Below are 14027 nucleotides of genomic sequence, written 5' to 3'. Positions count from 1 at the left end.
CAGCAGTTGGATTACTAACCTGCTTACATATCTACCTTGGTGGTATTAATGACATTGATAAACTTAGCATTAGTCAAAATACATAAACAAAGATAAAACTATCCACTCATACTATTGTTCCTTTGTTGCTTTGTGTGTTTTGATCACTCAAAAACAACAATGACTGTGTTTGCTTCATGGCCATTTTAACCAATGGCCATGTTTAGTTCATGGCCACTGGCAGGCGCGGCGCTAAGGAGGGGCTTGCCGGTGCTTCAGCTCCCCCTGGTGGTGGCATAGCACCCCCATGAAATCAAATAAAAAGTTACCAATCTAAATACATTTGTAAGGCTGTTTATCCTTTTTCACTTTTTATCTAATTTTTCTCCGAAAATGACCAACATTTATTTAATGACATTACGAAATGTAGGAAATGCACGTAGGTCTGACGTCACCTGTGTTTTTCCCCTTGAAATAATTAACTTCCTGCTCACGCTCAGTGCTGTTTGCTAGTAGTCTTTTTTGCCCTTGCCAGCAAAATGGAACGTTATCCCAACGTGATCCCAATTAAGCGTGCTCATAGTTCGGAAGAACCAGTACTAGTAAGCAGTGTGGAAGATACCGACATTCCACCGCTAAATACTGAGGATATGGCAACAGACAACACCTCGGAATCAGATGAAGAGTGTTCAGCAGCAAGTGCTGGTCCCATAGGGGAGCTGGCTATTGCCAGTGAAAGTGTTGCTAATGCTAATACTAACTCTTCTGCTGTTAACCTTGGTAGCAGCTCAGCCTCAAGTAAGGTTTGTGGACCGGAGGATCTTAGCGAAAATCGAGTGGAAGGACCGCGACGCCCTGTGTGCAAGTACCCAGCAACGACCTTTGGTACACAGAAAAGGAGCTTTAATCACGTATGGTATGAGTAATATAGCTGGCTGGAATGTTCAGTGATTAAGGATGCAGCCTTCTGTTTCTCATGCAGACATTTTGCCCCTGCGGGCAGTTATGAATTTCGTTCAGAGGAAGCTTTTACTGTGTTTCTGAGGAATCTGTGAGGAATCTGGGTGTGATCCTGGACGATCAACTGTCGTTTGCCGAAAACGTTGCATCGGTTGCTCGCTCCTGCAGATTTCTCCTCTATAACGTCAGGAGGATTCGCCCATTCCTCACTGACGAGATGGCACAGCTGCTCATCCAGGCTCTGGTCATCTCCCGGCTGGACTACGGCAACTCCCTCCTTGTTGGCGCCCCGGCGTCGGCCATCATACCTCTGGAGCTTGTTCAGAAAGCTGCAGCTCGTCTGGTGTTCAACCACCCTAAGTTCTCCCACACAACTCCGCTTCTCATGTCCCTACACTGGCTCCCAGTAGCTGCTCGCATCCAGTTTAAGACTCTGGTGCTAGCTTACAGGGCAGTGAACGGAACAGCTCTTTCCTATCTCCAGGCCATGGTCAAGCCCTACACCCCCGCCCGACCACTTCGCTCTGCTGCCTCAAGACGTCTGGTTGCCCCATCGCTCAGAGGCCCTTGCTGCCGATTAACCCGGTCACGGCTCTTTTCTGTCCTGGCCCCACAGTGGTGGAATGAACTCCCCACTGATGTCAGGACAGCGGAGTCGCTGCCCATCTTTCGGTGCAGGTTGAAAACTCACCTCTTCAAGAACTACTACCCTGTTACTTGTTCTTAGCACTTATTGTATTCACTCATTAAATTTTTTTTTTTTAAATCTCATTCTTGCACTTTTACTTTAGCACTGGTTTTGCTCTTAGATGCTTGTTTAGATGCACTTATGACCTCTGATGACTAGTAGTTCTCCTGATTTCCTACGTTAAATGCACTTATTGTAAGTCGCTTTGGATAAAAGCGCCAGCTAAATGACTGTAATGTAATGTAATGTAATGTTTGGGTTCCAGAATTGGCGTAAAATGCAAGCATCTTTCAAAGCCCACAACGTAAGTGATGCACATAAGTTTTCCATGGAAGCATGGTGTGAGTTTAAGCAGAGAAAGCAGTATGGTTCGAAAATTGAGAAAATGCTTGATAAGGGACATTCAAAGCTGGTTCAAGAAAAGCGGGAGTATATGAAGGCGGTGGCGGAGAGCCTGCGATATACAGCGTGGCAGGAGATGGCTCAGTGAGGCCACAGAGAGGACGGTCAGGCGGCTAACAGAGGAAACTTTCTCTAGCTCCTCGATATTATCGCTATGTTTAACAAAACAATTTCTAAAAAAGATCTGACAACCTATCAAACGCAAAATACACCCACCATGAGGTACAAAACGAAATGTTTAGTATTATGGCTGCCATGGTGAGGAAACAAATCAGTGATGAGATAAAGGAAGCTGGGCATTTTGCCATAATGGTCGATGGGAGCATGGACATTAGTAAGAAAGAGCAAATCCCAGTGGTGGTCCGCTATCTGCACAACGAAACTGTGCTTGAGGAGTTTTTACACTTTATGCCAGCTGATGGATTGGATGCCGACTCTGTTGAAAAGTATTAAAGTGACACTTATCCAATGCTACATTGACGTAAGTAACTGCATCGGCCAATGCTATGATGGAGCTGCAGTGATGTCGGGATGTAATAACGGGGTACAAGAGCAGTTCAGGAAAGAGGTGCCACAAGCTCTATATGTCCACTGCCACTCGCAACGGTTAAATTTGGTTCTGGTTGATTGTGTGAGTAACGTGCAACCTGCAGCTGACTTTTTTGAGACAGTGCAACTATTTTACAATTTCTTTTCTGGCTCGGTGGTCCATGACATATTCTTGAAAAATCAGAAAGAACTGCAACCATCAGAGTAGCATGTTGAGTTGAAAAACTATCCGATACACGCTGGGCCTGCTAATGCACTGCATTGTGTGCAATTAAAAAATCGCTCCCAGCCATCCAGGCTACTGTCCAGGACATCATAGGCCAGACAAACGCGAAAAGTAAGACAGAGGCTATGGCTGTGCAAGGGCTTATTGATGAACAGTTCGTTTTAAACCTCACTTTACTTGAGGATGTATTCAGGGTGAGCAAGTTGTCCTCGGACCAGTTACAGTCACCCAACCTGGATATCTCGTCTGCAAATGATCTGGTTCAGTCAGTCATTGCAATGTTTTTGGAAAAATGGTCAGAAGAGTCATGGAGCAACATACAAGAGCGTGCTAAAGAGCTGTGTGTTAAGGCTGGCATAGCACAGCAGAGACTACCACCACCAAGGAGAGGGGATCGGCAGCAATCCAGCCATTTACGGGACTATGTGGTTGAGGCCCAGAATCCCATACACCACACACATTCATCAGATGACCTGCGCACACAGCTTTTTCATCCGGTAATTGACAGGCTGGTCAATGAATTGAGAGACGCTTCTCCACAGATGCGGGTCATGTGCTGACAGGGGTCTCAGCCCTCAACCCAAAACACAAATCTTTCTTAGATAAGCAGTGCATATTGCCAATGGCAAAGAAGTAGGACATCACCGAAGATAATTTAAATGCTGAGTTACACCAACTCCGACGTCTACTCAAAAGGACATCCCAGCAAGGACACACTGTTAATACCACTTTGGAATTTTTGTCACTGATGGCACCATACAAGGACGCGTTTATTGAACTGTACAAACTCACATGTATATCCTTGACACTTCCCGTTACATCTGCATCCTGTGAGCGAACTTTCTCCTGTCTCCGGCGCTTGAAGACATACTTGAGGAGCACCAGCGGGGATGCTTGTACCAGTAACCTTTGACTTTTGGCCATGAATATTAGGAGAGCAAGAGCCTTGGATGTCCACCAGATTATCGATACATTTGCCTTCAGCCACAACAACCGACGCATTGTCCTTCTGTGAAACGTCGACTGGTAATTGACTGGTGTTTTTTTCCCCACGGCGATGGGTTGAATATTGTGTTGTATATTGTGAATGATTGTAACTGTGTGTTAACTATTATCATATGGATAGACATTTAGTTGTTTTGGTATCATATGGCATTGATGGTTATAACCAATTGCTTAATAATTATGTGGATACTGTGTTTGAGTTGCCTGCAGTTTTGTCTTTTGACATAGAGGCCTCTGGCGTTAGGTCTGCGCTTTGCATCGTGTGTGTCTAGTTGTGATTATGCTATAAATCTAGCTGTTTATCTAAATCTGTGTGGAACGCCACATTTGGCTTTTATATTGAGTGAATGTCAGCCATTGGCATTATAGCAGTTACAGTTCTGTGATACTTGCAAACTAATATTAAATTAGCGTGCTCACAGCTGTTTTTGTGTTTTGTACCTATACACTAGGCTAGCCTATATCTCAGAGCTCCCCCAGTTAATGATCAAGCACCCCCAGTTAACGATCAAGCACCCCCGTAGCACCGGCAATCAAATTTCTCGGTAACACTTTAGTATGGGGAACATAAAAAAACTTAATTACTAGTGAATTAGTAATGATCAAGATGTCACTTTAGTATGGGGAACATATTCTAAGTAACAAAAACTTAATTTACAGTAATTTAACACTATTAACACTTGTAGTTTTGTGTTTTGTTATGTAAGAACAGACCATATTCATTAAGTGTTAGTAAGGGAGAATAACTCTTCTTGTGGTACTACCACCTTATAAAGTCCATACTAAGCAAAGCATACTGAGATGGTACTACTAATAAGCAATAATTCTGAGGTTATAGAGGGAAAACTCATAGTTAATGGCTTACTGGTTGTATAATAAGGCCATGCAGAATAAGGCATTAATGAGTACGTAATAATGACCAATTAAGAGCCAATATGTTGCTAATTTGCATGCCAATAAGCACCTAATTAATGGTGACTACGTTCCCCATACTAAAGTGTTACCAATTTCTCTGGCACCGCCACTAGTCATTTGTTAAAATGGGTTCAGCTTCATGGGTGTCCAGGTGACGTGGCGGTCTATTCCGTTACCTACCAACATGGGGATCACCGGTTGGAATCCCCGTGTTACCTCCGGCTTGGTGGGGCGTCCCGACAGACACATTTGGTTGTGCCTGCAGGTGGGAAGCTGGAAGTGGGTATGTGTTCTGGTCACTGCACTAGCGCCTCCTCTGCTCAGCCGGGGCGCCTGTTCGAGGGCGAACTGGGGGGACGAGCGTGATCCTCCCACGCTCTAGGTCCCCCTGGTGCAACTCCTCACTGTCAGGTGAAAAGAAGTGGCTGGTGACTCCACATGTATCGGAGGAGGCATGTGGTAGTCTGCAGCCCTCCCTGAATCAGCAGAGGGGGTGGAGCAGCAACCGGGGCAGCTCGGAAGAGTGGGGTAATTGGCTAGGTACAATTCGGGTGGGAAAAAAAAGGGGGTGGTGATAAAAAAAAAAAGGTTTCAGCTTCATCCTTTTCAGAAACCTCGTTCATTTGAGCTGTACAGAAGAACACCTTTCTGTGCGACATGGAATATCGGGCAATGTCCGATATTCCAAAAAAGGCTAATATGTCAGAAAAGGATACATGTCAGAAAAGGATATATGCTATGTCAGAAAAGGATGTATGGGTTGAACCATACTGTTTAACCTATGCTCCCAAATTGCTTCGGTGTTCCATTTTTTTAAGAAAAAGTTCCAAAATATACAATCTTGTCACTTCGTTTTTCAATCAAAATTAAAATGTTAAGAGGGGACATGTGACCACTGTGGCTGCAGTCACTGTGTCACCTGTTGGGCGACAATTTGTTTTTATACTTTTATTATAATGAATTTGGAAGAAATATGTGGATGTTAGTTTGGAAAATGTTCCAAGTATCCCAAGCATGAAAAGACAAATATTTACAGACATGTTCCATATGCTCATAAAGTGTGCCTGTGTGTTGTCAGTTCGAGCTTAGTAAGGGTGGTCTCTCTTTACTGTGCTTTAGGTGTGCCTGACAGCAGATGCCATCCCTCAGCAACTTGGATCCATCCCTCCATCAAAGGGTGACTCGCTGACTGACTCTTTTAGCCAGCTTGCTGACTGACTGACTGGTTTGCTGACTGGCTTAAAGCGGGAATGTCAGACAGGGAGAACCAGTCCTGTCTATCGGCAGCAGAAGATTCACTTTCCTTCCTGGTACTTACATTTCTTGTGTAAATGTGTGTGTGTGTGTGTGTTTTTGTGTGGGGTTGTTTCGTACGTCATGCACTCATCAGCTGCGAGTGTGGTTAAACAACAGCAACAAGTGGTGGGATAAAAACATTACAATGAATGGCAGAGGGGTTGGGGCTTGTTTTGAAAAAGCAAGGATTTAAAAGGGCCAGGGCACTGTTGAAATAGCATACATTTAAAATATAACAGGATGACATCAAATGGGGTACTTCTTGTTGTATTTTTGTTGTGAGGGATTGGCTGGTTAGCCACGTCATTAGCCTGAGCCGGGGCCCACTCATCAGGCCCAGCATCATGCAAGTGCAAAAACACCTCCTAATGATCAAGTGTAGAGCAAGTGGCTTTTCTTCCAGGACACTTGTTGTCGTGAACATGCGTGTAGTGCTTGCCGTTCCAGCTCTCTCATGCATGTTAGATGCTTGCACCTCACACGGGTACTTCCACTTCCGTTGTTTACATGGTAGCTTGGATCCACGGGAAAATTGTTGTTGCTGACTGACAGCACAGCCTTTTAACTTTTATAGGAAAAGCTTAAGCACAATAATGGGTGTTTTATATTTTGACTTTTCTCTTCTGAGGAGATAGGTCACTTTCTATTTGTTTTATTACATGTAATATTTGCCAATTATAATGCAGAATTACTCCCACGCTACCAGCAGTTTTGGGATATCGATGATAAGTTATTTTGGCAGACAGGGTTAATGTTGGGCTGAAATTAAACAATGTTAATTTCATTTGTATGGGATTTAGCATTAAAGAAAATAATTTTCAAGTTTTTTTTCTACTCACCAATAAGTTTGTCAGTTGGTAGATTTCTTTTTTACATTCATCCATCCTGCACTTCTTTTTTTAATGTTCCCCCCTTTTTGCTCCCCAATTGTATCCGGCCCCACTCTTCTGACCAATCCTGCTCACTGTTCCACCCCCTCTGCCAATCCGGGGAGGGCTGCAGACTACCATATGCCTCCTCCAATACATGTGGAGTCACCAGCTGCTTCTTTTCACCCGACAGTGAGGAGTTTCACCAGGGGGGCATAGCGCGTGGGAGGATCACGCTATTCCCCCCAGTTCCCCCTCCCCCCCAAACAGTTGCCCCGACCGACCAGAGGAGGTGCTAGTGCAGTGACCAGGACACACCCACATCCGGCTTCCCACCCGCAGACACAGCCAATTGTGTCTGTCGGGACGCCCCACCAAGCCGGAGGTAACACGGGGATTCGAACCGGCAGTCTCCGTGTTGGCAGGCAACCGAATAGACCGCTAATCTACCCGGACACCCCACAGTGCCTATTTTAACTCCTCCCTGCACTCCACACAACAGTCTTCCTTCTTTAACTTTCACCATTTGATCCTTGCCTCTGCCTTCACTCTTTTCCTCTTCTTGATCGCCAAAGTAATAATAACAGTAATAATAATAATAATAAAGCCCCGAGGCTCTAAAGTACCGGGTTGGCATCTGGCAGGGGTTAGCCTGCCTCATGGGCAGGAGACTCTTTAACCTTGGTCGGTAACTCTCCTAGAGCTGGTATCTCGAAAAAAATACTGTTGGTTGTGCAACCTAAACTTCACTAAAACTTTTTTATTATGGAAACTCTTATTACCAGATCTTCATACCGCATCAGTCATCGCGTGGGTTACCAAGGACTGCGATCTTCAGTGAGGAGCCAGGCTGACATTGAAAAGTGTGCTACTGGAACAAACTCTACCCAAAATGCACCTGAGGATCACTACACCAAGGACATTCCTCAAAGAGGCCCTCATGTTGCACCATCTCAAAATCTCACTAAAGCCAGTCAACAGAAATGGTCTAGGGAAGAGTATAAAGAAGTCATGGAAGCCATCTACAATGCTTCCTTCAAACCAAAAACATCTGTAATTCAAGGCCCCTATGACATGTGACGTGCCAATAACCCCACAAACAGGCTGAATCTAGATTTCAACAAACTTGCAAATGTCTGCCGTGATATCGTCAATAAGAAAAGACTAACTGAAATGGAGCTGCAAGCCATCCAAGCAGGAGTAAAGCAGAGAGATGAGAATGTAAAACCTGATGAGTGGGATACGAACGCAAATCCAGTGGGCCAAAATGAAGATAAGAATCATGAAAATGAGAAAAATGATAAGCTAGGTGACCAAGAACCACCGAACAAAGTTGAACAAGATGATAAAGTGAGCGCAATGAAAGAAAGCATCCTTAGAAAATACGAAATAGCCAAAGAAACCCCAATAGGCCAGAGACCACCAATTCCAAAGATAAAACGTGATCAGCACTCAGAATCAGCCATAGAAACAGCAAACAAAGCCATCAACAAGATAAAAGACCAACTCCCAGAAGTGCTGTCCCTCACAGACATTAACCACCTTGTCTATGCAACTGCCATCACTGAATCACAAGGCATCAAACAAAAGAGGAAGAACAGACCAAGAAAAGATAACTAACCAGAATGAAAAAAAAATTCAACCTGAAATACGCAAAATTAGGGGAGACATATCTACACTAAATGAGATTAAAAACGAGAAATCAGTCAAAGAAAGAAGAAAAAAGCACTACTCAGGAAACAACTTCAAACAGAAAGAGCAAATACTAAAAGCCATAGAAAATTTGAAACAACAAGTACAAGCAAAAGCCCAACTAGCAAAAACTTTCGATAAGAGACAAAAGTTCTTCCACCAGAACAAAACTTGCAAAGAAAATGCAAAGAAATTATATAGAGAACATGTTCGTTAAGGTCAAAGAACCCCCTAAAATTGATGAAGTAGAGAACTTCTAGAGCAACATCTGGGAAAAACAGAAGAATTACAACAAAAACGCTGAATGGATCGGCCAAATCGAAACAGAGAACATCCAAACCAATCAACAAGAATGGCCACAAATAAACCTAGAAGAAACAAAAACGGCACTACAGAAGTCCAGTAACTGGAAAGTCCTTGGACGGGATAGCGAACTTCTGGATCAAGAATTTACCATCTTTACACCAAGATCTGACAAACGCCTACAATGGATGCATCAGCAACCCAGAAACCTCCGAGTTCACAACTGGTACCTCCTACCTACTTTCCAAAACAGAAGACACCAAAGACCCTAAGCTCCCGTCCCATCACGTCTCCCTACAACCTACAAGATCTTAACATCCATCATCACCGGGAGAGTTTATAAACACCTGGAAGAATACAACTTACTTCCCATAGAACAAAAAAGGTGTTGAAAAGGGAGCTATGGCTGCAAAGACCAGCTTTAATAAACAAGACCATCATTAAGTAAGTAAAAACTAGGAAGAAAAATCTGACAACAGCCTGGATAGACTATAAGAAGGCGTTCAAACTCTGTACACTAAAATATCTTGACAAAATATCTTGTACAAAATATCACCAATCCTTATCCAGTTCCTAACAGCAAATAAGGACCAGTGGAAAACAACCCTTGTTCTAAAATACACAGACGGGACGCTACATTCAAAGCAGATCAACATCAATAGCGGCATATTTCAAGGCGACTCTCTTTCTTCTCTCCTGTTCTGCATAGCTCTTACTCCACGATCCTGAACAACACCAGCTATGGTTATACTACAGGTTCATGCACTGTAAACCATCGAGTCTACATGGATGACCTGAAAACCTTTGCTAAGAATGACCAAGAACAAACGGCCTTTTGACCATCATAAAAGGCTTCAGTGACAACATCAAAATGGAGTTCGGACTAGACAAATGTGCCAAACCTACATTCAAAAAAGGAAAACTTACCAACACCAAATTGACCTAGACACCACCATCCAAGACCTAGAACAAGAAGGCACATACAAATACCTGGGAGTGAATGAAAGCGACAGGATACAACATACGAAAATGAAAGAAAAGATCAGAAAGGAGTACTACCGAAGAATATGAATGGTAACAAATTCCCAACTCAAGGCATCTAACCGAGTGGAAGCCATCAACAACCTAGCTATGCCTGTCGTAACTTACAGCTTCAACATCGTCGACTGGAAACTAGAAGAGATCAGGAAACTAGATAGAAAAACAAGAAAAATACTCATCTTAGAGAGGATGCACCACCCAAAATCAGATGTGGATAGATTGTACCGCCCCAGAAACGAGAGTGGCAGGGGCCTAATCCAACTAGAAACCGCCTACAAAACAACAATAGGCCTAGATACTTACCTTAACACCAAAAACGACCCCCTTCTCATGATTACTAGAGAGCATGAAAACCCAAACAAAAAGTACTCCGTAGCTAACCAAGCCGCAATATTCAGAGGAGAGCTCAACCTCCCTGAAACACCACAACCTGAAAATGAAGCTCCAACCATCCACGCCTGAAAAGTCAAACAAAAAACAAAGTGTCATGCCCAAGAACAAATGAAACAAAAATGGGAAGAGAAACAAATGCACGGGCAATACCCAAAAATAATAGGTGAGAAAGATGTAGACCAACATATGTCCAACCAATGGCTCAAAACAGGTGGACAGAAATCCGAAACAGAGGGCTTTATCATCGCTGCCCAAGACCAGGCCATCAAGACCAATTACTACCGGAGCAAAATCCTCAATGATGGCACAGACCCAGTGTGCAGGATATGTGGTCAATTCCAGGGAACCATTGACCATATTGTGGCAGGGTGCCCCGAACTGGCCACAACTGAATAACCTACAAAGACACAACAAGGCCACCGCATACCTGCACTGGAACATCTGCAAAGAATTCAACATCAAGATAAATGGTAAGAGCAAGAGCCCCAAACAGTAACAGAAAAAGACATCACAATCTTATGGGACATGCCAATACAGACAGATCATGAGATAAAGGCCAACAGACCAGACATCGTCATCAAGAACAAAAGAAAAAAGCTGCTTACTCATCGACGTGTCCATCCTGACTGAAAGGAGCACCTCCGTAAAAGTAACTGAAAAACTCAAAATATAAAGACCTTGAAATTGAACAAATGTGGGGAATGAAGACCACAACAATACCAGTAGTGATAGGAGCACTGGGACTTGTAAAAAAGGAATGGAGAAATACACCCAACGGATCCCGGGTAACATCACAATACAAGAACTACAGAAGATCGCACTACTTGGAACATCTCATATCCTAAGAAATGCACTAGCCATCAAATAGACTTCTACCTCATTCTAACCCTAGGCCCAAGGAATGGACCCACCTGCTTATTATGTTGTATTATGGCATGAAGTTAAAGGACATTTGTATAATAATAATAATCTTTATTTATATAGGACTTTTCTAAAACAATGTTACAAAGTGCTTTACAAATCATCCTACAGTCACAAGTCATCATACAGACCACCATCCGATGCTGCCTAGCTATGTTTTCCCGTCACCACCTTGCAGTCTCCAATCCCTTTCAGATCACACCTTCTACATTAGATATAGTCCACCTGTGTGCACTTTTCTCCACTCTTGTACGTTACCCTGTGTTCCTCCCTCTTCTTGAAATTTGTATTCACCACAGCCATTTCCATCCTTTTCGGAAAATCCACCGCCACCTGTCCTTCCACATTTCTCTGCTTGACACCATACCTACCCATCACCTCCTCATCGCCTCTATTGCCTTCACCAACATGCCCATTGAAGTCCACTCCAATCGCCACTCTCTCCTCCACATCATCCAACTCACTTCAGAATTCTTCTTTCTCTTCCATTTCACACCCAAGTTGTGGGCATATGCGCTACTAACATTCATCAATACACCTTTGATTTCCAGCTTCATACTCATCACTCTGTCGGACACTCACTTCATCTCCAACACACTCTTGACATACTCTTCCTTCAGAATTACCCCTACCCCATTTCTCCTCCCATTCGCACCATGGTAGAAGAGTTTGAACCCACCTCTTATGCTCCTGGCCTTACTCCCCTTCCACCTGGTCTCTGCACACACAGTATACTTACCTTCCTTCTCGCCATCATATCAGTCAGCTCTCTCCCTTTACCAGTCATAGTGCTTCAACTCTCACCTCCACACTCCTACCCTTCCTCCTCTCCCACTGCCTCTGGACATGCATTCCCCCTCCTCCTTCACCCAACAGTAGCATATTTTCCACTGGCACCCTGCTGGCCAACAGTACCAGTCGTTATCCAAAGGAGTTGAATCAAGTGCAACTGGACTTGGTATATATCCGTGAAGACGTTTTGCGTTTCTGACTAGACGAAGCTAGTCTGACTGGCTGGTGATGAGACTCAGAATTTATCCTCTTGGAGTCGTTGTCAGAGCTATAGATGTCCATGGCTCTCTGTGTCCCGATGTTTACCAACGCCCGTCACTAACAGAGCCATAGATATGAGTGGCTCTTTTGTGTACCGATGTTTGGCCGCGCCCGTCGTTATCGGAGCTATTGCTATGCGTGGCTCTCCTGTGCTCCGATGTCCAGCCGCGCCAGTCGTTGGTAACTCAGGCCTCGACCGATCCAGTATGGAAATCTGAATGACTGCTGGGATAGGCTCTAGCATCCCCTCGACCCAACTTCGGATAAGCGGCTTGGATAATGGAATGGAATATTTGATCTGGCAAAGTTTTTATGCCGGATTTCCTTCCTGACGCAACCAAGTTAAAAAATTAAACAAAACAGAAGTCAGGGGTGGGAATCTATAAAAAGGCTTGCCTGAAAAGATAGGTTTTTAGAAGCCGCTTGAAACAGTCCAAAGATTCAGCAAATCTAATGGATTGGGGGATATTATTCCAGAGGCTTGTGGCCAAGACTGCAAAGGTGCGGTCACCTTTTGTTTTGCAATTGGAGTGAGGAATGGATAAAAAACTGAGGTTTGAGGATTCGGGAAGTGGAATGAGAAGATCCGAAATATAACTGGGGACACGATCATGCAGTGCTTTAAATGTAATCAATAAGACCTTATAAGTTATTTTGAATTTTAAATTGAGCCAATGGAGGGATTCAAGACTGGGGATAATATGGGACCTATGCCTAGTAGTCTAGCAGCTGCATTCTGAACCAGCTGTAGACGATTTAAAGTAGCTTTGTTGAGGCCAGAGTAGAAGGAGTTACAGTAATCTAGATGGGAGAAAATGAAAGTGTGAATTAATTTTTCGATATCCTTAAAAGAAAAACATTTTCTGATTTTTGCAATATTTCGTAGCTGAAGAAAACAGGATTGGACAATCTTAGTAACATGGTGATTGAAAGAAATTTTCTGGTCAAAGATGATACCAAGATTTTTAGTGGTAGGTTTGACGTTTGAATGAAGTGGACCAATAAACTGATCAACTGCAGTGGCAAAGTTCTCAGGACCAATTAAGATAACTTCAGTTTTGCCGGGGTTTAGATGGAGGAAATTAAGGGACATCCAGTCTTTGGTGGCAGATAAGCAATCATGGAGGGAGGACAGTTGATTCAGGTTATTGGGTTTGGCAGGGAAATAGAGCTGAGTATCATCAGCATAACAGTGGTATGACATGTCTTGAAAGTGACTAAACAAATGACCCAGAGGAAGCATGTATAAAGAGAAGAGGATTGGCCCAAGAACGGACCCCTGGGGGACTCCACACAGTAGGGGAGCTGACGAGGATATAAGATTGTTAATAGAAACAAAAATACACATATATCCAAACTAACACATGTATCTAAACTAACATATATCCAAACTAATACATATAACAATAAATCAATCTCATATAGCGCTTTTCTAATACTCAAAGTCACTTTACAATAAACGGGGTGAAACAAGACAACAGGTAAACATAACACAGACATACAGGGGTGGATGGGAAGGGGGGCTATGAAAGGGAGAAGTGGCAGCCACACAACACCAGCAGTACTCTCCGACTTGGACAGATACAAAAGGGAAAGAAAAACAAACATCATAAAACACACAAATCACAGATGAAGTCTGAAGAGATGAGTCCCGACCAATGACCTGAAAGTGGGCAGACCGCAGCAGTGTCCGGTGCACTTGGGGAGGGGGCAGAACGAGAAGGCAATGGAGAAA

The 14027-nt window shown here is 43.6% G+C and overlaps 1 protein-coding gene across 3 annotated transcripts in view; it reads left to right on the top strand.

Moving 5' to 3' along the window:
• Positions 1-14027, top strand: part of tmem68 (transmembrane protein 68) — a 151093-nt gene that overhangs the window by 14145 nt on the left and 122921 nt on the right. The window contains exon 2 of one of the 3 annotated variants that reach the window (XM_056292926.1): positions 5844-5901. The exons of 1 other annotated variant lie outside the window; for it this stretch is intronic. In XM_056292926.1, coding sequence (XP_056148901.1) covers positions 5860-5901 — 42 coding nt within the window. In that variant the 5' untranslated portion in view covers positions 5844-5859. Of the gene's footprint in view, positions 1-5843; positions 6035-14027 lie in introns of all 3 variants that reach the window. One more of the 3 variants, XM_056292925.1, reaches the window with a different exon arrangement.

The sequence above is a fragment of the Lampris incognitus genome, chromosome 14 (assembly GCF_029633865.1).
Source record: "Lampris incognitus isolate fLamInc1 chromosome 14, fLamInc1.hap2, whole genome shotgun sequence".
Taxonomy (NCBI): domain Eukaryota; kingdom Metazoa; phylum Chordata; class Actinopteri; order Lampriformes; family Lampridae; genus Lampris; species Lampris incognitus.
Note: the sequence above shows the minus strand (reverse complement) of the source record. Positions and strands in the feature narration are given on the sequence as shown.